Source organism: Oncorhynchus mykiss, chromosome 8 (assembly GCF_057628025.1).
Source record: "Oncorhynchus mykiss isolate SJ-2025 chromosome 8, ASM5762802v1, whole genome shotgun sequence".
Taxonomy (NCBI): domain Eukaryota; kingdom Metazoa; phylum Chordata; class Actinopteri; order Salmoniformes; family Salmonidae; genus Oncorhynchus; species Oncorhynchus mykiss.
The window spans coordinates 10,861,179-10,884,664 of record NC_143029.1 but is presented as its reverse complement, the minus strand read 5'-3'; the positions used below and the strand labels follow the sequence as shown (position 1 = coordinate 10,884,664).

The 23,486-nt window shown below is 41.6% G+C and overlaps 1 protein-coding gene across 5 annotated transcripts in view; it reads right to left on the bottom strand.

Moving 5' to 3' along the window:
- Window positions 1–3,125: 3,125 nt before the first annotated feature.
- The window catches only part of plekhg3 (pleckstrin homology and RhoGEF domain containing G3), a 115,517-nt gene continuing 95,156 nt past the window's right edge, over window positions 3,126–23,486 (bottom strand). For 4 of the 5 annotated variants that reach the window (XM_036984732.2, XM_090242553.1, XM_090242555.1 and 1 more), the window contains 7 exons: window positions 22,350–22,451; window positions 21,947–21,979; window positions 20,487–20,497; window positions 19,459–19,833; window positions 17,877–17,990; window positions 8,932–10,552; window positions 3,126–7,772 (listed from right to left, as the gene is read on the bottom strand). In XM_036984732.2, the coding sequence (XP_036840627.2) occupies window positions 6,820–7,772; window positions 8,932–10,552; window positions 17,877–17,990; window positions 19,459–19,833; window positions 20,487–20,497; window positions 21,947–21,979; window positions 22,350–22,451 (3,209 nt within the window). In that variant the 3' untranslated portion in view covers window positions 3,126–6,819. The remainder of the gene's footprint in view (window positions 7,773–8,931; window positions 10,553–17,876; window positions 17,991–19,458; window positions 19,834–20,486; window positions 20,498–21,946; window positions 21,980–22,349; window positions 22,452–23,486) is intronic. The other variant, XM_090242554.1, reaches the window with a different exon arrangement.

The window sequence follows — 23,486 nt, the reverse complement described above, 5'->3', positions numbered from 1 at the left end:
AATCACAAATGTATCAATTTATATTGATAACGTAGATAGTTTGACCATAATGTCAATGTTAAGCAATCTAGCTAACCTTACTATTAGCAACTTAAGCCATCTTATCAAGCTAGCTAAAACCTTATTGGTTGAAGAATTGGTCTGCCTTCAAAAGCACTTGAACACAATAATGTCAGACTTATCACATATTACTCACAATATCATTTTTCTCCCAGTCACCAAAGAGCTATTATAAACCCCTTTGGGTTCCCATTCGAACTATGATTTTGCCCGCGAGAAATGTGGAGCCACTTCTGTCACCCTTTCAAAAGTTTACTAATCCTTACTTGCGATACAGTTTTGCAAACTTTTGGAATTTTACTTTAATATTGATAAAGAATTTTACATACAGTGGGGCAAAAAAGTACTTAGTCAGCCACCAATTGTGCAAGTTCTCCCACTTAAAAAGATGAGAGGCCTGTAATTTTCATCATAGGTACACTTCAACTATGACAGACAAAATGAGAAGAAAAAAAAAATCCAGAAAATCACATTGTAGGATTTTTAATTAATTTATTTGCAAATTATGGTGGAAAATAAGTATTTGGTCAATAACAAAAGTTTCTCAATACTTTGTTATATACCCTTTGTTGGCAATGACAGAGGTCAAACGTTTTCTGTAAGTCTTCACAAGGTTTCACACACTGTTGCTGGTATTTTGGCCCATTCCTCCATGCAGATCTCCTCTAGAGCAGTGATGTTTTGGGGCTGTTGCTGGGCAACACGGACTTTCAACTCCCTCCAAAGATTTTCTATGGGGATGAGATCTGGAGACTGGCTAGGCCACTCCAGGACCTTGAAATGCTTCTTACGAAGCCACTCCTTCGTTGCACGGGCGGTGTGTTTGGGATCATTGTCATGCTGAAAGACCCAGCCACGTTTCATCTTCAATGCCCTTGCTGATGGAAGGAGGTTTTCACTCAAAATCTCACGATACATGGCCGCATTCATTCTTTCCTTTACACGGATCAGTCGTCCTGGTCCCTTTGCAGAAAAACAGCCCCAAAGCATGATGTTTCCACCCCCATGCTTCTCAGTAGGTATGGTGTTCTTTGGATGCAACTCAGCATTCTTTGTCCTCCAAACACGACGAGTTGAGTTTTTACCAAAAAGTTATATTTTGGTTTCATCTGACCATATGACATTCTCTCAATCTTCTTCTGGATCATCCAAATGCTCTCTAGCAAACTTCCGACGGGCCTGGACATGTACTGGCTTAAGGAGGGGGACACGTCTGGCACTGCAGGATTTGAGTCCCTGGCGGCGTAGTGTGTTACTGATGGTAGGCTTTGTTACTTTGGTCCCAGCTCTCTGCAGGTCATTCACTAGGTCCCCCCATGTGGTTCTGGGATTTTTGCTCACCGTTCTTGTGATAATTTTGACCCCACGGGGTGAGATCTTGCGTGGAGCCCCAGATCGAGGGAGATTATCAGTGGTCTTGTATGTCTTCCATTTCCTAATAATTGCTCCCACAGTTGATTTCTTCCAACCAAGCTTCTTACCTATTGCAGATTCATTCTTCCCAGCCTGGTGCAGGTCTACAATTTTGTTTCTGGTGTCCTTTGACAGCTCTTTGGTCTTGGCCATAGTGGAGTTTGGAGTGTGACTGTTTGAGGTTGTGGACAGGTGTCTTTTATACTGATAACAAGTTCAAACAGGTGCTATTAATACAGGTAATGAGTGGAGGACAGAGGAGCCTCTTAAGGAAGAAGTTACAGGTCTGTGAGAGCCAGAAATCTTGCTTGTTTGTAGGTGACCAAATACTTATTTTGCACCATAATTTGCAAGTAAATTCATTAAAAATCCTACAATGTAATTTTCTGGACTTTTTTTCCTCATTTTGTCTGTCATAGTTGGTGTACCTATGATGAAAATTATAGGCCTCTCATCTTTTTAAGTGGGAGAACTTGCACAATTGGTGGCTGACTAAATACTTTTTTGCCCCCACTGTATACTAAAAGATACACTTCCTTTAAACAGTTTTAAACACAGATTTCCAAAGTCATAGTTGAAATATGCTGTTCCTGGTATGTTCACAAACTCAACACGCCATTGGGCTTTAACAAATATGCAAATGATTTGAGAAGAAAACAAATCCATTTAAAACAGTCAATTCATTGATGGGTACCAAATGGTAAACACTTTCTATTTGGACGTTTGCCTGCAACCCTTTATATTGTTAGACCTATTTAGAGGGTGACATTTTCGTATTTCAAAATAATTGTGGAAAGTGCAGAATTTACCATAAACCTCGTTATAATCCGGCAAAGTGATTTAATTTGAAACTTTTCTCTGATAATGTTAATGTGGTTTCTTATTGTAAACACAATTGCATTTAACTGGTGCAGGAGACAGTAGGATTCCTGTGCTTAAGCACAGTTGGCCTCTCTTGAACCTCATAGGCTGCACATACTGACACCTCGCAAGGGTTACGTTTACACAGGCAGCCCAATTCTGATATTTTTTCCACTAATTGATATTTTGACCAATCACATCAGATCACATGAGATCTTATCTGATTGGTCAAAATACTTTTTTTTTTTTTTTTTAAACACAGCCTCACTCTTTCTACCACCACTCAGGTTGCCCCAATCATGTATATAAACCCAAACCCTAGATGACTGACAGGACGCTGTTTTGAAGCCGCTGCAGACATTTTTGTACTCCTCCACCATTGTAAAAAGATTGGTCTACATTACTACATTTTCGCAAGTATATTCCATTAGACACCTTAATGCATACTTTTGAAATATATTATGTGAGATGACCATTAAAATACAAAATTTATGAAAACATTTTCGTTAATGTTGAATTTTTAGAGAGTACTAATGTTACGGTCCCCACTCTACAACAAATAAATAAATGTAACATTATCCTTTTAATTGAAACACTAGAATTCATTCCTGTTGAGGGCTGCTCATTCTGAGGAGTACCAATATGGCAGCAGGTGGCTTCAAATCCTCTCACTGGCCAAGACATAGCATCAGTAATCCCGGTATTATATAGATCATTGGTTGGCACTCAGGTCGGTAAGATGCATCAAAGTTAATTATCATATTTCTCTGTGACAAAGTCTATTCATACACATCCTTTTTAAACATGACAGATTTATTTACATATCATAATCATAAAGCACTACTTGTTTAGAACTGAACACTAGCATCAGTTTCTCAGAAATGACATTGTTGTTTACTAATGCTACGAGTGGAAAATCTTACACCTGAAAATCTCACATAAGGAACAGAATAGACAATGCAACATAATAAAATAATGATAGAGGATCCACTTCTGCTGGATTTTCTGTTCTATAATAGCTAGAAACACATTATAGAGAATAGCTAAGGCTTATGTGAAACGCATATACGACACTCGTAATGATCTTCCCACATTCACCGTCAGGTTAATGGGTGTTCAACGCTACCGCGAACAACAACTGCATCGGTCCCATTGTCAATGCACACTCTCCCTCCTCTCTACCCATTCTGAAAGGGTTTCCAATCACTTCGCTGACAAGTAGGAGAGCCATTTAGCAGAGACTGTAGTGCATTTCAAATCTACCTTCAGTGGTCCTGTGTGGATCAGTTGGTAGAGCATGGCGCTTGCAGGGTTGTGGGTTCGATTCCCGGGGCCACCCATATGTCAAATGTATGCACGGATGACAATAAGTAAAATTGGCATATGCTAAATGGCATATATTATTATATAAAAAGCATGTCTGTTTAGAAACCATTGAACCATAATCACCTCATAGCAGTCTCTTATTACCACAAACAGCAGCTTTCCTAATTCAGGTAATGTCTGTTGTCGTCATGATATGTAGTGGTCATATCCTTTTTATGGGCCGAATCATTCTAAATGTCATGATTCTTTTCTAAGGAGTACGGCGAGCCTGTCCTAATATGAACACTATAACAGGCTGACTACACCGCTTGCGCGAGCGTTGCAAAATTAATTTAGAAATCTATATTATTCAATTATTGTGCGCACGCCAACGAGCGTCTGCGTTGCCAAGGGCTAAAATAGAAGTCAGTTCTATTTGTGACGCAGATCGCGCTGCAAGTCCTGCCTCTCCCATCTCCTCATTGGTTTATAGAAGCAGGTACCCACATGCCATCTCCTTATTGGTTATACCCATGTGGGTGACTGAAAGACGAACAAGGTCAGTGGCAGTAATGTATATCATTTATGAAAGGTGCCAATCGCAATATAAAGCCAAGAGAAAAGGACTAGGAGGAGAGATGACTAGAAACGATTTGGTTGACCGTTTGTGTGGATTAATTGTTGGAGGACCTTGTGCATTTCAGGTAAAATAACTCAATGTTAATATCCCAGGACAAATTAGCTATCAACAGCAAGCTAGCTAAATAGGACAAATTAGCTAGCAAGTGAAAGCTAGCTAGCTAAAATGCCATAAATGTTTGATGCTTTTCAACCTGTCCCCAAATAAATGTAATTGGTTCAGAGTTTGTTTTGATATTTTAACCTGCGTGTCGCGATCGCGTTTGATGTGGGGGTACAAAATAATTTTGTGTGCACGATGGCGCACGCAGCCGGTTTGGGTTCTGTGTTAAGGAGATTTGACTAAATCTTTCTTGTCCAGCCATGCAGCCCCAATTCTAATATGTAAACCGTAAAGGAGATTCAACTAAACCTCATTTGTTCAGCCATACAGCCCAAATTCTTTAAAAGAAACAGAAAGACATGCTCTCCCTGACTCGAACGCACGCATGCGCACACAATAAACATTTTTTTCCTGGACAAGTGAGCCGTATGTTTTAATATGGAATGTATACCGCCTCTAGGCAACACAAACATTTCTGTACAACCGTCAAGATACAAGACAACATACACACACACACACACACACATATCTATATACATATACATATATATACATATACATATATATATATATATATACATACATATATATATATACACATATATATATACACACATATACATATATATACACATATATATACACATATATATATATATATACACATATATATATACACATATATATATACGTATACATATATATATACACATATATATATACACACATATATATATATATGTATATATGTGTGTATATACACACACATACATATATATATATATATACATACATATACATATATATATATATATATATATATATATATATATACACACACATATATACATATATATATATATATATATACACACATATACATATATACACATATATATATACACATATATACACACACATATATATATACACATATATACACACACATATATATATACACATACATACACACACATATATATATATACACATACATACACACTCACAAATATATAAAGACAAGACAAGTAATGTTCATAAATTGACGTTGGCTTAATAAATAAGAGGTAAATGTAGATAGTGAAGAAAAGGAATGACCCTTGGAGTAGTGAGCAGTGACAGTAACACTTTTTAGCAGTAGAAGACCTGGACCCTTTTGACTAGGGTCCCCTGGATCTATACGTGTACACTAGTTCTCACTCTTTCAAGTTTTACGTCCACTCATTTCAATGACCTGTTGCTGAGAATGAAGTTCCTTTGGGCAGCCGAAGCAGAGAACACATACAAAGTGCACATCATTAGCCAATTAACTGAACAATAATATATATATAATCAAGGTAAGAAGTTGACTAACTAGAAAAGAGCAACACTTCATACAGGGTCTTTGATTCTCAATCCATTTGACAATTCAATGATTATATAAAATTACAAGACAATCCTTGAGCTATCACCACTTCCGGTGGGATTTACAAAGTGGTCACAGGGCAATTAATGAACCATTTATATCCCAGTATGGCCATGACTCTCTCATGTGTATTTTATTGGTCAGGCCATGTGCAGTGAAAGTTGAGTCTAGTGCAGGGTGAGAGTTCAAGGAAAGATGGTAAAAACAGCTAATTATGCAATGCTCTCAAGTTTCAGACTCATTCCCTTAATTTTCTGGTCAGCATTTCCCCCGAAAACTATTGTCGTCAGACAATATCATATATTTCTGTGCTTTCCAGTAAACAGTAGTGCTGCTATGATGTTGAGGGGCTCTCATTTCATGTCAGAGACACAGTAGCCACTGAGCACAAACTGGTTGAATCAATGTTGTTTCCATGTCATTTCAACAAAACAATTCAATTTGAAGACATTGAATCAACATGGTCATTGACGTAAAGGAATTTTTTTCACCCAACGTTGAACCTAAATCCAATGATGGTGAAAATGTTTGTTGGTTTTACTTTGAATTTACGTTAGATGACAAGTCAATCAAATGTAAATCAAAACTAGACGTTGAAGTGACATCTGTGCCCAGTGGGTAGCCACCCTAGAAAGAAAACTAAATACATTTCACTCCCTCCAAAAAATTGCTCTCTTCAATTGTGCAATACAATTGCCTTATGATGGAACAACACAAGCTATACAAAAAGGTGCTTTAGACCGACATCATTTCAGGATCAAGAGAGGGTTCTCTTGAGTATTGTACATAGATATTTAAACATTTCTATGCAACATTAGAGACAAAACAACTACATTTTCCCTGGGCTGTCACAATAACCGCTTCTATGTACACAGAAAGTTTGACAGCAAAGCTTAAACCATTAAATTGCAGTACAAGACTGACCAACACGCACACCGAATCCTAACTTGAGATCAGCATACCTAACAAACCCCTTAGTTGATGAAAAATATGAACAGAATAAAAGGTTACTTAAAAAGTTTACTGGTGCTATTCACCTCAAGTTAAGGAATTTTTGTCTCAAGTTTTTCACCACGTTCTGTTGACTAGCATCTGTCTTTTTGACCAAGTTCATGGCAGTTTTCTGGGCATCTTCAAGCTTTTCATTTGAGGGTGGACCCTTGTCAAGTTCCTTGCCCCTCCCACTTAAGGGTACTGACTCTGCCTTAGCCCCGCCCTCCTCCCTTTGCCTATACTCATCTGACTCCTGATAGACCCGGCAACGGTCGATTACAGCCATGATGGAGATTTTCTCTCTAGTGGTCGGTGAACGGATCTGGACATAGCTATCATCTATGTCCTCTACCACCTCTACTCTCCTTGCCCTGAGTACCATCTCCAGTGGTTCTGCAGAGCTGGATTCTGTCTCAGGCTCCGGAACCTTCTCCACAACAACGACCCTGTGGTCATTGGGCATGGTGGCCTGTGCCGAGATGTAGTAACTGTCATTAGGGACTTCATCCTGGAGGTTCTGTAGCTCACTCAGATGCAGCCCACTCAGTCTCTGGTCCAATGACCCGGCCCTGTGGAGCCTAGCCAACCCCTCTCCAGGGCCAGGGTCCCTGCTGAGGTGGGGTCTGTAGGCCGGAGCCTCGACCGTACCAGAAGCAGTGACTAAGCTGGAGCAGAAGCTTGAGCGCCTTTTGGGGCCGCTGTCCATCCTCTCAGGAACTGAACGGCTTCGGTTAACTGGCGGCAGCTGGGACTGATCTTTGTCCGAGCTGGCATACTTGCAGCGAAGTGTCCGCACGTCGGGCCAGTTAAAAGCCTCGGTAGGCGTAGGATTGAGTGGGCTCTTGGCGGACATGCGGCCAGGTGAAAGGACTCGGGGACTGCCCAAAGAGCTAGGCATGTGAGCAGGGTTGGGAGATATGGCTATAGGACTCAACTCCTGGAGATTGCTCACACGATCAAACGAGAGCAGGGGCAGCGTCAAGTTGGGTTTACCTGTAAAACACACCACATAAAAAAGACTGAACAGGAAGTATCTGAGCGTCAGAGTATCAGAATAAGTTGAAAGTTCTGTTTTTATTTTGGGCATTCTCGTGTGGTATACTGTAATGCTCCGAAGGGACACTGCGGTCTATATTGCTTAGTAGTAGTTTTGGTATCTTCAGGTATGTTTACATGCACACAATATTCACGATTATTGTGAATACTCTGAGTAAAACAATATTCTCAGTAATGACAAATCTACAATGCACTACAAAACATCACATTCGCGTTCTGTCAGCATAGTTTTTTGACTGCTACTCAGGCAGCATATTACGAAGGCAGCGCAATACATTTCTTCCAGTTTCCAGAAGCTTCAGCGACTTGTGTCGGTTTCAGGAAAATAGAGTCAAAATGCGTGCTTTAAGTGCTGCTGTACTGCTCACGCTGCCAATGTAGTAGGCTGCATTGACAACAGTGGGAGCTTATCGTGAGCTCCGTCTCATGTCCGTCACGACCGCTAATATACCCACGACAACGACATACCAATGACACAATTTAGCAAACAAGCTAAATTGGCTGGAGAATACTAATTAGCATTGCTAAAACCAGCTACTCATCATCCTACCTTGACTCACCCAATGCCTTCTCTTCTGGAGTAAGTTGCTTTCCTGTGCGCTTGTTTGCCGAAAAGTATTCAGAGAAAGAGTAATACTCCGATTAAGGCGATTACTTGTCCTAATAATCTTATAATAATGTGGAAAATAGCTCGATAGTCAACCTATTTTACTCAAGAGTATGCTTACTCTAATTAAGACCTTACTCTGCCTTACTCAGAGTATTGCCATAGTCGAAGTAATACTGGTTTAGTGTGCATGTAAACTACATAGGCCGCATAAATAAAAACTGTATGATTTGCTAAGCAATCTATTAGTACATTTTCCATCAAATCTTCCCCCCCAATGTGGGCAGCCCTATCAGTCACTTGAAACCGATATTTGCCAGGCTAATAGGAGAGCACTTCCTAGCGAGGCTAAGACTAATTCAAACCCTACTTGGTAAAAAGAATAACACAGCACTTCTTGAGGCACAACACTTAGGGACAAACAAAGCTCTTCCCTACCTGAGTGCACATCATTTAGAAAAACACAACACTCTTCCATATCTTCCGTACCTGAGCTCTCTGGCTTCTCTTCGATCACACAGGGCAGATTCTTCTTTCCAAACAGGACATCTCGCTGTCTAGGAGCTGGTGTAGTGCACTTGATACGCTGGCTGTACTGCCGGGCCAACTGGAAAACTTTGTTCTTAGCCATCTCCGCATCGTCTGGCGACTGAGGCTCCTTGCTGGTCTCCTCCCCTTCCTCAGCCCTCAACTGGATGACCCTGGGCATAGGAGCTCTGGAAAGCCTACCCTCGTCAACCCTGGATCTGCGGGGATCCCTCACACTCGCTGTACGGCCAAGCCCCAACACCTTGCTCTTGATGGGCGAAGGGCTCATGGACTCTTCAGTGATGGTGCTCAGGTCAGCTTCCTCCAGTATCATAAAGGAATCGTCAGGCTCCAATTCAGAGTTCTTCTTTGGAGTCTGGCTCCTTCTGCATAGGCTTGGACCACCGACTCTAGAGGTCTTCTGTTGAGCCTCGGTGTCTTTCACAGGGCCTCTGGCCTCTCCCTGGGATCTGCTCCCCTTTTTCTCCATGTCCTGCCAAACCTTGATCATCTCAGATGAAGGTCGGAACTCCTCGTCCTGGATGTGCCTCTCCTGTAAACCCAGAGACCGGTCCTTTCTCTCTGCCTCTGAACCCACCACCTCAGGCTTCTTACTTCTCTCCAACTCCAGTGAGTCAAATGATGCACCGGAGGTCATGCAGTCCCAGACGCCTGGAGCCTTGGATGAATCAGGTTCTGAAGTGGAAGGGTGGGGTGCAGAGGAAGTGGCCAAGGCTGATGTATCACTTTTCTCTGCACCAGGGCTCTCATCCGAACTGTTGAACCAGCTGACAGAGTTCTTGACAAGGCCAGTAGGGATATAGGTCAGGCTCTCCCTGCGCCTGAGGCTGAAGTTGGCATCCTGGTGCTCAGCAGTCTCGTAGTAGCTTTTGATTTTGTCAATGAGCAACTGGTCCTGCTTGGATAGGGTAGAGTCTCTCCTCTTGTGGATCTCAAAGATGCTGTCATCCCTCGGAGAAAGCATAGTCAGATCCGTTCCGCCAAAGTTGTCCTGGGTCGGTTCGAAGCAGGCGCTGTTCAGCCAGTGGGGGCGTTCATTGCCTTCGCCGCCAAGGCTGAGGGTGCTGCCAGTCCGGCTGGGAAGGCGTGGCGAGGAGCAGCCAAGGGAGCGGGCATCATCCGTGCTGCCTCGCCTGGCGCTGTTGGTGAAGTGCTCCGCGATGGCACTGGCTTGATTCAGTACGGAGGGAGGTAGAATGCTGCTGGGCCCGCTCTCCTGTGCTGCTGCTACTTCCTCTTCCTCCTCTTCTTCGGAAGATTCTGCACTGCTCAATGTTTTTATGTCATCTGACTGAGATGCTGACGACACCCCGGTCTGTTCCTCCATCGCATCCTCCTTGTCACACTGGGGCTCTGGTAACGCGATCCAGCGGGGAGTGGTGCAGACCTTGGGAGGAGTGGTGCAGACCTTGGGAGGAGTGGTGCAGACCTTGGGAGGAGTGGTGCAGACCTTGGGAGGAGTGGCAGAAGCCATCTCTGGGTCCGAGGAGGCTGGCTTAAGCCTTTCAGTGGACTCCGAGGCAGAGGTGTTGGTCTGGAGCAGTGGCTTGTCCTGAGGAGCCTTGGAGAAAAAGTGTAATTCTAAGTAAGAGCACAAAAGCAACCTCCATCCTTAAATCTGCAATTTATAACTTTTTGGGGTGACCCTACCAAATTCACATAGAGATCAGAGTTACAGATCTGTCATTTCCATTGAAAGCAAGTGTAAGAAGGGGTAGAAGTGTTCTATGTGCGCCTGTGTCTATACTTTCCGTTCTTAAGTTTCGCTCTTGCGTCTTTTACTTTCGGATTTGTACAACAGATTCAAACAGATGAAAGTACTATATTTTTGGTTACTGAAAAAATATTTCACAGCGGTTTAGATGGTACAATGATTCTCTACACTATGCATTGCTTAGTTAGTCACAAACTGAAATTAGGCAAACTATTCCATTTATTGCCACCAGGAAATGGCAGAGGGATTTCTGCATATTTCACCTTTAACATTCATCTATTCTCTAAACAAGTGAAGTCTTTTTCAACATACACTGAAAACAAACAATGCAAAATGTGCATCTTTAAAAATGTGTCAGTACCTGGGTAGTTCCATGAAATTAGTGCTTGTGCAACTTTAATGGGGGTAGGGCTGGGTGATATGGCCTAAAAATGATATCTAGATTGTTTCAGATTTATGAGCGATTCACGATATACAGTCGTGGCCAAAAGTTTTGAGAATGACACAAATTAATTTCCACAAAGTCTGCTGCTTCAGTGTCTTTAGATATTTTTGTCAGGTGTTACTATGGAATACTGAAGCATTTCATAAGTGTCAAATGCTTTTATTGACAATTACAGGAAGTTGATGCAAAGTGTCAATATTTGCAGTGTTGACCCTTCTTTTTCAAGACCTCTGCAATCCGCCCTGGCATACTGTCAATTAACTTCTGGGCAGCCCATTCTTGCATAATCAATGCTTGGAGTTTGTCAGAATTTGTGGGGTTTTGTTTGTCCACCCGCCTCTTGAGGATTGACCACAAGTTCTCAATAGGATTAAGGTCTGGGGAGTTTCCTGGCCATGGACCCAAAATATAGATGTTTTGTTCCCCAAGCCACTTCGTTATCACTTTTGCCTTCTTTTTCAAGACCTCTGCAATCCACCCTGGCATACTGTCAATTAACTTCTGGGCCACATCCTGACTGATGGCAGCCCATTCTTGCATAATCAATGCTTGGAGTTTGTCAGAATTTGTGGGGTACTCTATCATGCTGGAAAAGGCATTGTTCGTCACCAAACTTTTCCTGAATGGTTGGGAGAAGTTGCTCTCAGAGGATGTGTCGGTACCATTCTTTATTCATGGCTGTGTTCTTAGGCAAAATTGTGAGTGAGCCCACTCCCTTGGCTGAGAAGCAACCCCACACATGAATTGTCTCAGGATGCTTTACTGTTGGCATGACACAGGACTGATGGTAGCGCTCACCTTGTCTTCTCCGGACAAACTTTTTTCCGGGGGCCCCAAACAATCAGAAAAGGGATTCATCAGAGAAAACGACTTTCCCCAGTCCTCAGCAGTCCAATCCCTGTACCTTTAGCAGAATATCAGTCTGTCCCTGATGTTTTTCCTGGAGAGAAGTGGTTCTTTGCTGCCCTTCTTGACACCAGGCCATCCTCCAAAAGTCTTCGCCTCACTGTGCGTGCAGATGAACTCACACCTGCCCTGCTGCCATTCCTGAGCAAGCTCTGTACAGGTGGTGCCCCGATCCCGCAGCTGAATCAACTTTAGGAGAAGGTCCTGGCGCTTGCTGGACTTTCTTGGGCGCCCTGAAGCCTTCACAACAATTGAACCGCTCTCCTTGAAGTTCTTGATGATCCGATAAATGATTGATTTAGGTGCCATCTTACTGGCAGCAATATCCTTGCCTGTGAAGCCCTTTTTGTGCAAAGCAATGACGACGGCACGTGTTTCCTTGCAGGTAAACATGATTGACAGAGGAAGAACAATGATGTTAAACACCACCCTCCTTTTGAAGCTTCCAGTCTGTTATTCGAACTCAAATCAGCATGACAGAGTGATATCCAGCCTTGTCCTCGTCAACACTCACACCTGTGTTAACCAGAGAATCACTGATGTTAACTGGTCCTTTTGTGGCAGAACTGAAATGCAGGGGAAATGTTTTTTTGGGGGATTCAGTTCATTTGCATGGCAAAGAGGGACTTTGCAATTAATTGCAATTCATCTGATCATTCTCTTCATAACATTCTGGAGTATATGCAAATTGCCATTATACAAACGGAGGAAAATTTATATTTGTGTCATTCTCAAAACTTTTGGCGACGACTGTACATCTACATTTTTAAAAATGCTTTCTTTAAATTATTGTTGTTATACAATTACAGGTCAAATACAATGCATTACAGTCAGCCATAATCAAATTAATTCAGGGCTTGTGTAATTCTACCTAGGCTAAATATAAGCCTTCCACAACCATAAGCCCCATTGGTTATTTTATCAAAATAGTTTAACCTGATTTTTTTGCAATAAATCACTGATCTGGCTTTCAAGTCTGTCTATGAAAATGCCCTTTTTGTTACACATTTTACTAGAACCATGCATAATGAACATTCACTAATAACTACTTGTAGCAGGCATTAGGCTCTAGAAAACTAACAGAAGTCTCATCAACAATCTCTCAAGCCCAAGTGCTAGTGATTAGCCAGACCATATTTTATTAAAGTTTAGCAAATTTACATCTATTTGCTAGCTAACAGAGTGGAACAGTTGAATTGTTATGAACACACCCTTATGTCCGCTTGAGAAAAAGCGGACATAAATGCGATTCAGGCATTTGGAATATCGCGCAAAAACATTTATTTCTGAGCATTCTTTCATGGGCAGTAGAGAAAATGTTTGCTGCGATTCTACACATTTTGCCTTAGGCAAATGTTGCCATTTTTTTAATATGATAACGGATGAGCAAATGGGCCCCACCCTGGTCAGTAATTCAACAATACTTACCAAAAGAACGTGACTTCTGATGCACAACAACATTTTGACTGTTGACTATTACTGTTAAATAAGTTCAGACAGCAACAGTCCCCCCCATCCCAATAAAAATACAACATTTATATCAATAGTCAAATCATGGTGTAAAAGCAGCTGGTCCTATTCTTTTTGTAAATTTTATGGTGGAGAACTGAACCAGTCGAACATAACCCTTCATTTTGGTATATATAGTCGAAGTTTACATACACCTTACCCGAATAGATTTAAACTCAGTTTTTCACAATTCCTGACATTTAATTCTAGTAAAAATTCCCTGTCTTAGGTCAGTCTATTTTAAGAATGTGAAATGTCTGAAAAGTATTAGAGAGAATGATTTAGTTCAGTTTATATTTCTTTCATCACATTCCCAGTGGGTCAGAAGTTGACAAACACTCAATTAGTATTTGGTAGTATTGCCTTTAAATTGTTTAACTTGGGTCAAAAGTTTTGAGTAGCCTTCCACAAGCTTCCCACAATAAGTTGGGTGAATTTTGGCCCATTCCTCCTGACAGAGCTGGTGTAACTGAGTCAGGTTTTAAAGTATCCTTGCTCGCACACATTTTTTCAGTTCTGCCCACAAATGTTCTATAGGATTGAGGTCAGGGCTTTGTGATGGCCACTCCAATACCTTGACTTTGTTGTCCTTAAGCCATTTTGCCATAACTTTGGAAGTATGATTGGGGTCGTTCTCCATTTGTTAGACACATTTGCGAGCAAGATTTAACTTCCTGACTGATGTCTTGAGATGTTGCTTCAATATATCCATGTACTTGTCTTCCTCATGATGCCATCTATTTTATGACGTGCACCAGTCCCTCCTGCTGCAAAGCACCCCCACAGCATGATGCTGCCACCACCGTGCTTCACGGTTGGGATGGTGTTCTTCGGCTCGCAAGCCTCCCCCTTTTTCCTCCAAACATAAAGGCCATTATGGCCAAACAGTTCAATTTATTTTTCATCAGACCAGAAGTTATTCTCCAAAAAGTATGATCTTTGTCCCCATGTGCTGTTGCAAACCATAGTCTGGCTTTTTTATGGTGGTTTTGGAGCAGTGGCTTCTTCCTTGCTGAGAGGCCTTTCAGGTTATGTCGATATAGGACTCGTTTTACTGTGGATATAGATACTTTTGTACCTGTTTCCTCCAGGATCTTCACACGGTCCTTTGCTGCTGTTCTGGGATTGATTTGCACTCTTTGCACCAAAGTACGTTCATCTCTAGGAGACCGAACGCGTCTCCTTCCTGAGCGGTATGATGTATGCGTGGTCCCATGGCGTTTATACTTGCATACTATTGTTTGTACAGATGAACGTGGTACCTTCAGTTATTTGGAAATTGCTCCCAAGGATGAACCAGACTTGTGGAGGTCTACAATTTTGGCTGATTTCTTTTAATTTTCCCATGATGTCAAGCAAAGAGGCACTGAGTTTGAAGGTAGGCCTTGAAATACATCCACAGGTACACCTCAATTGACTCAAATGATGTCAATTAGCCTATCAGAAGCTTCTAAAGCCATGACATTTTCTGGAATTTTCCAAGCTGTTTAAAGGCACAGTCAACTTAGTGTTTGTAAACATCTGACCCACTAGAATTGTGATACAGTGAATTATTAGTGAAATAATCTTTCTGGAAACAATTGTTGGAAAAATAACTTGTGTCATGCACAAAGTAGATGTCCTAACCGACTTGCCAAAACTATAGTTTGTTAACAAGAAATGTGGGGAGTGGTTGAAAAATGAGTTTTAATGACTCCAACCGAAGTGTATGTAAACTTCCAACTTGAACTGTACATATGGACAGAACCAAAACAAAATCAAATGATTCTGTCTCTTCGCAGCACAGTCTGCAGAGCTGGGATGGTTGTATCCCCCCTATATATAACATTCTGTTCCTAGGCTGTCATTGAAAATGAGAATTTGTTCTTAACTGACTTGCCTAGTTAAATAAAGGTCAAATATATATATATATATATATATATATATATATATATATATATATATATATATATATATATATATATATATATATTTTTTTTTTTAAATTATATTGGTTGCAAAAATAGAAAAACAAGTTTTAATGACTCCAACATAAGTGTATGCAAACTTCTGACTTCAACTGAATACAGGGCATTTGAAAAGTATTCAGACTCCTTGACTTTTTCCACATTTTGTTACATTCCGGCCTTATTCTAAAATGCATAAAATATTTTTTCCCCCCTCATCAATCTACACACAATACCCCATAATGACAAAGCAAAACTTGACAAAAAAAACCCTGAAATATCACATTTAAGTAAGTATTCAGACACTTTACTCAGTACTTTGTTGAAGCACCTTGGCAGTGATTACAGCCTTGAGACTTCTTGTTAATGAAGAAACAAGCTTGGCACACCTGTATTTGGGGAGTTTCTCCTCTCAACCTCTGTCAGGTTGGTCGGGAAGCGTCGCTGCACAGATATTTTCAGGTCTCTCCAGAGATGTTCGATCGAGTTCAAGTCCAGGCTCTGGCTGAGCCACTCAAGAACATTTAGAGACTTGTCCCAAAGCCACTCCTGCATTGTCTTGGCTGTGTGCTTAGGATCGTTGACCTGTTGGAAGGTGAACCTTCACCCCAGTCTGAGGTCCTGAGATCTCTGGAGCAGGTTTTCATCAAGTATCTCGGTGTACTTTGCTCCGTTCATATTTCCATCGATCCTGACTAGTCATCCAGTTTCTACCGCATAAAAAAATAACCACAGCATGATGCTGTCACTATCATGCTTCACCGTAGGGATGTTGCCAGGTTTCCTCCAGACATGCTTGGTTTCATCAGACCAGAGAACCTTGCTTTAAGGTGCCTTTTAGTAAACTCCAAGCGGACTGTCATGTGCCTTTTACTGAGGAGTGGCTTCCGTCTGGCCACTCTACCATAAAGGCCTAATTGATGGAGTGCTGCAGAGATGGGAGAACCTTCCAGAAGGACAACCATCTCCACAGAGGAACTCTGGAGCTCTTTCAGAGTGATCATCGGGTTCTTGGTCACCTCCCTGACCAAGGCCCTTCTCCCCCTATTGCTCAGTTTGGCGGGGGGGGGGGCAGCTCTAGGAAGAGTCTTGGTGGTTCCAAACTTCTTCCATTTAAGAATGATGGAGGCTACTGTGTTCTTGGGAACCTTTTAAAGCTACAGAAATATTTTGGTACCCTTCCCAAGATCTGTGGCTTGACACAGTCCTGTCTCGGAGCTCTACGGACAATTCCTTCGACCTCATGGCTTGGTTTTTGATCTGACATGCACTGTCAACTGTGGGACCTTATATAGACAGGTGTGTGCCTTTCCAAATCATGTCCAATCAATTGAATTTACCACTGGTGTACTACAATCAAGTTGTAGAAACATCTCAAGGATGATCGATGGAAACAGGATGCACTTGAGCTCAATTTCAAGTCTCATAACACATGGTCTGAATACTTACGTAAATAAGGTATTTCTGTGTTAAATGTGTCATTATGGGGTAGTGTGTAAACTGATGAGGAAAAATGAGGAAAAAATGAGGAAAAAATGTTTTAATAAGACTGGATGTAATAAAATGTGGAATAAGTCAAGGGGTCTGAATACTTTCCGAATGCACTATATATATATATATATATATATATATTAGTGCATTCGGAAAGTATATATTTAGTTGAGCTTGCATTGAATTGCCCCTTCCTGTTGCACACAAAAAGCTACCATTCCCCTGTCATCAAAAAGAGATTGATGGCTGATTTAAGATGAGGTTGTCAACCATGTTACTTTATTTGGCACTTAATAGGCATATAGTATTTTTTATACTTAACCTCAAGATTGGAAGGAATGCCTTTTTTTTATTAGGTTGAAAATGTGTTCTTTATGACAGAAAGTAAAAATTAAGTGACATTTCCACCCCCCCCCCCCCTAGCCAAGTTAGGCTACTCAAAAAGCACCTAATTGGTGGAGCGACCCACCTATAAACCTCACATGATCTACAGTTCCATTTTATCTACCAGACTCTGACATGTTCTGTTACTGTGACAGAATGAATCTGAAGCAGAAAGCTTGGTTGGACAGCGCTTCCAATCTGAGAGGCAAGGAGAAGTATTTTGGAAGAGACACATTGACCCAGACAGGCCACTTCCACAGCCATCATTTGATGGAATACATCAGTCAAGACAGATGGGCACAACGTGTCACTGAATAATGTCAGTGGAAGTGGTGAAGACCAAACCCAGAAACTTGAGACAGATGAAAGTGGAGTGGACAGCGGATGAGCAATGTTTTCCCTCCATCCCCAGGATGATGTTTGATTTTTCACAGATTCAGACGGTACAGTGAGGAGGCACAAACACCAACCAGCTCTGGCACGTCTTTACCTTCTCCGCGATGGAGGTGCTTTGCTCCGTCTCCGACTGTAACACAGGACCAGATGAAATCCCATTCTCTTTGTAAGACCCATTCTCCTCAACTACATCGTCTCCCTCTTCATCCTTCAGGAAGAAAAATATCATTTTAGAACCAGGTTTAAAAATATTTAGAATTAGCTTCCTAACCTCAGCCAAGACAGGGCTAATACATCTTGATAAGCAATGATACAACATTTGTCTTCAAGATGTTTTCATAAAATTGTATAAATTGCCAATAAATCTGTTATTTTTGACCCTATTGTCTCATATTACTTTAACTACAACAGTGAAAGATGATACCGGTCTGCTCAAGATGTACATAGTAAGAATGGGACTCATTATTTGAGTCTGAAAATACAGACGGCAACGCATTTGCAAGGGGATTAGAGCCAGGTAAAGCCTGTGTTGTGAATCAGCAAACCTCATTATCAACAGCACACTCCATGATCAATCCCAGCAGACATGCAAATCAGTGTTGTGTTGTCAGACTGACACTCAAGTAGCAGCAAACGCTTATTTTAGTTCAGCATAAATAAACAGACAAATTAGAAAATACCGGGGTGGGGGGGGGGATGTTTTTATAGATGAGACATTTATAGATGAGCTGGTTTAAACAAGACACTATGCATGCAGAACTTCTTCAGGACTGGTCAGTAGTTTAGAGCACAAACAGAAAAGGGACTCCTATTTTCTTAGTATGTACCTGTCCTGGGAGCAGTGTCAGAGCGAGACATTGGAGCCAAAGTTTGTGCTAAACTGAGAGATGAGGGCAGTTACCTACCCTTTTTCATTCCCTTTTTAATTGAGAGATTCACAAGAGGCAATGACAACGACATTGTAAATGGCAGCAAAACAACAAAAAAGCTAATTTTGTCAGTTAAATAGAAATGAAAAGGGTTCCATTCGTCCCCTTGTTTTTGCAGCACCGACAGTCACTCACACAAGCACAAAGCAGTCACTCACACAAGCACAGTCACTCACACAAGCACAGTCACTCACACAAGCACAGTCACTCACACAAGGCACAGTCACTCACACAAGGCACAGTCACTCACACAAGGCACAGTCACTCACACAAGCACAAGGCACAGTCACTCACACAAGCACAAGGCACAGTCACTCACACAAGCACAAGGCACAGTCACTCACACAAGCACAAGGCACAGTCACTCACACAAGCACAGTCACTCACACAAGCACAAAGCACAGTCACTCGCACAAGCACAAAGCACAGTCACTCAACATAAGCAGCATTAGAGGTACTCCGGGAGTATGACGATCATGCATCTAGTAGTCTAACGCAGTTGAATGTAGAAAGCATTGAGACAAAGAGCATCCATGCTTAGACGGAGCATCATACATGAAAGTCAGTCGCTGTTTGCAGGATGCGAATAGCATTGACAAGGGGTTATCCAAGACATTAGTAGGTTATGGCTGACAAGACTCTGGGCTAGACTAGGGTGGACCAATGTGGCCAAGCTGGGGACTGTAGGGGGGTAGCTACAAAGCTTAGAAGAAGAAGGAAACCCGATGGTGGCAGCTAGAGCCTCACCGTTGTGACCCCCATGGAAAGCAAAGCCCTGGCTCTATAGTGCCAGCAGGAGATGGCGGCCAGCATGGAACTGGCAAAGTCCTCTACCTGGTCTTCCTCCATCAGAATATCATCCGAGTCACATTCCTCCCCCAGGGTCGCCCTGCCCTTGTGGGACGATGACCCTGTCCTCGGCTCCTCAATGTCACTGGGGCTTAGCCTCTCAAGTGAGCCCTTCCTAAGGCCCATATCCTCCTCCTCTTCTTCTTCTTCTTCCTCCTCCACACTAGGCCTCTCAGCCTCGGACTCGCCTAGGCTCGAGCCCAGGGTGCTGACGCTAGCGGCTGCCTGAATGGAGCGCGGGTCATCTGGTAGGGTCCCTTCGCTGTCTGCATGCTGTAGCGTGAAGTCACACAGATCACACAATGCATTTTGTCTGACGAACCTCCTCAAGACCTATTCAGTAAAGCCTGTTGGGTATCTCCACACACTCAGCAAATACTCTGGATTGTGTGAAAACATGAGTCCTGTTACAAAAATCGTCTCATACCCACATGTGGTGACATTATAGAGCTACAGTAAATCCCAGACAGAGCAACAGGATGGTTCCTATTAAGACCCCTAAAGTGCCTGGGAATAAGACACTGATTGCCAATTGACAAGACATGCATTTCACATCGAGTTCAGAGTCCCCCCCCCCACCTTTGGATAAGACACTGCATGGAGTGAAAATTGAATAGAATTCTGTTAATTTGTTCTGAAATAATCATGAGAAAGCAATCACTGAGGGCAGTTCCAAAATATAAACTGTAATTTCCTGAATTTAAGCCCACTAAATTAAATATGTCCATCTCCAGATGTATGTTTCCTCTCACTTAGAAAAAAAAGCCTTCCTTTGTATGACGTTAGCCATCTTTGAACGGCATGTTAACTGACATTATTAACCGTAAATTCCCCTCGGCTGGGCTTTGAGAGCAGAGGTAAGTGCAGCATAATAGAGCACGTGTTTGTTATCAAGTAGAATTTCAAATGGACCACTCTGGGCTTACCTTGAGGACGGCTGTAGGATCCCCACCGGTAACAGGACAGGTGAACAAGAAGGGAAGAGAAATATTTTTAAAAATGTATTTTAAAAAAATGGACAAAAAGCTAAGTATTCAGTCAATTGTAAATTAAACAAGCCTAAGTTAAGCCAAATTGAAAATGCACTCAATGACAATGATACCTCCCCGATGATGAAATTGAGTTCGCTTCTCCAATGAATTAGTCTAATATCCTTAGACGAAACCATGCCAAAGTTACATATGACTGACAGTTCCATATTGAGTTTGGAAAATGAATTAGTCAGTCTGCAGTCTGACATCATTGTTTGCTTGGACTAAACCTAGCTCACTGTCACACCACACAAGGTGCATGAAAAAATAAAATGGATAATGCTAATGTCACATTTTTCACTAAAAGTCTGAATCAATCGAATGGGCAAGAGACACTGATCGGCTCTCCAAACCACATTTGACTACTAGAAAAGAGCTGGAGAGACACTCGATGGAGCAACCAAGGGGCTTTTATGCTCTCATTTCAGAGGGAGAAGTAAAAGACCTTAGCTTTTGTTCTCCCCAAAACGGGGACAAAAGGGCTATCCTTTTACTGCTACCCACAGTTTCTTTGAAGCACCTGCTGTGTGATGGTCCCTCATCACACACTGGTGGAGCAGCGTCAATTTTTACAGTGCACAATGTCTTTATGTGACGCATTGTTTTATCAATACTGTGTTATTGACTTGTTCATTGTTTACTCCATGTGTAACTCTGTGTTGTCTGTTCACACTGCTTTGCTTTATCTTGGCCAGGTCGCAGTTGCAAATGAGAACTTGTTCTCAACTAGCCTACCTGGTTAAATAAAGGTGTTCTCAACTAGCCTACCTGGTTAAATAAAGGTGTTCTCAACTGGCCTACCTGGTTAAATAAAGGTGTTCTCAACTAGCCTACCTGGTTAAATAAAGGTGTTCTCAACTAGCCTACCTGGTTAAATAAAGGTGTTCTCAACTGGCCTACCTGGTTAAATAAAGGTGTTCTCAACTAGCCTACCTGGTTAAATAAAGGTGTTCTCAACTAGCCTACCTGGTTAAATAAAGGTGTTCTCAACTAGCCTACCTGGTTAAATAAAGGTGAAATAAAATAAAAAAAAATAAAAATGAATGATGTAGACTATTGTTTTGATGTGTTGTTTTGTTTCAGTTTGGACCCCAGGAAGAGTAGTGGCTGCTTTGGCAGGAGGTAATGGGGATCCGAATAAAATACGAAATACTAGACATAGAATTCACCATTTGCACCAGCATCATAGGAGATGCGCATTTCCTCAAGCTAACCCTTTCATATTTGGTTACCAACTGTGACTATTACACAGAGGAAGTAGGTTCTGAACAGTCACAAAAAGGTTCTCAGAGGTGTTTGTCATAATGGCTGATGATGACATGAAATTGGCTGGGATGAAAGCCTTGTGTCCTTACCTTTGGTGTTCTTCAGGATCTGTTTGGTCGGTTCTGAGAGAGAAATAGACAATGAGCACATCTCAAAAGAGAGCCACTTCAGACAGTCCCCGCCTCATCACAATTCAAAAAACTGCATGGATGGTCATTGTCAAATCCTTTTCAGTGCGATACAATATTTGAGTTATGTAAATGTGACACGTAAAGCCAAATCTGAATCCAGGCTAACAAAGCATGTAGAGTAACAGTTAGCTACGTGACTGACACACAATTTGAACATTGGCCAAATCAAATCAAAATTTGAAAACACTAGTCATAATATGTCTCCCCATATAATGTCCCTGTACGTTCACATACACAGCAGTGAATGGTTTACACATCAATAATAGATATTTGAGTTTCAGGACTAAAGTTGGGTGCTTACCTGACTGCCGTCGGCCCTGACGACCTTCTCTGGGAAACTCGTCTGATTGGCAGGACATGGCCTTTTTCATCCTCTCTGGACTGTACCGGAACTTTGATGGGTCTTTTAGGCACAGAGACAAACATGGGTTAACAGACTTACAAATCATGAATCACACCTGATGAACTTATAGTCTAATGAATGACATCATGATCCAAGAACAATAAATACAAACATCTTGAAGAAAAAAAATTCAGCTGATGCATGATGGTCAATCCACTCACTTTCCAATATTATTACAGTGTGCGGCTTTTGTATATAATTAATACATATATTCTAGTTAATTTATTCTGGTCAAGTACTAATGAAGAGTCCTTTAAGAGGAGGCAGTCTGAAATAATAAATACACAACGCCTGCCATTCCATCATTTCTAGAACATTTATTAATAAATAACTTATCTATACTGAACAAAAACATAAAACGCAACATCTGAAGTGTTGGTCCCATGATTCATGAGCGGAAATAAAATATCCCAGAAATGTTCCACATGTACAAAAAGCTTATTTCTCTAAAATTGTTTACATCCCTGTTAGAGAGCATTTCTCCATTGCCAAGATACTCCATCCACCAGACAGGTGTGACATATCAAGAATCTGATTATTACACAGGTGCATCTTGTGCTGAGGACAATAAAAGACAGCTCTAAAATATGCAGTTTTGTCACAACACAATGCCAGACTGCAACAATGCAATGTCCACCACAGCTGCTGCCAGATAATTGTATGTTAATGTCTTTACCATAAACTGCCTCCAACATTGTCTTAGAGAATTTGCCAGTCTATGAGCTCCAAACCCGGCTTCTTCACCAGCGGGATCGTCTGAGACCAGCCACCCAGACAGCTGATGGAACTGAGGAGTACTTCTGTTTGTAATAAAGCCCTTTTGTGGAGAAAAGCTAATTCTGATTGGCTGGGCCTGGCCAACCCACTTGGGAGCCAGAACCACCCATGGCTGCACCCCTGCCCAGTCATGTGAAATCCATAGATTAGGGCCTAATTAACTGATTTCTTTATATGAACTGTAACTCAGTAAAATCTTTTAAATTGTTGCATGTTGAGTTTATATTTTTGGTCAGTATATTAAAAGCATCCCTCTCC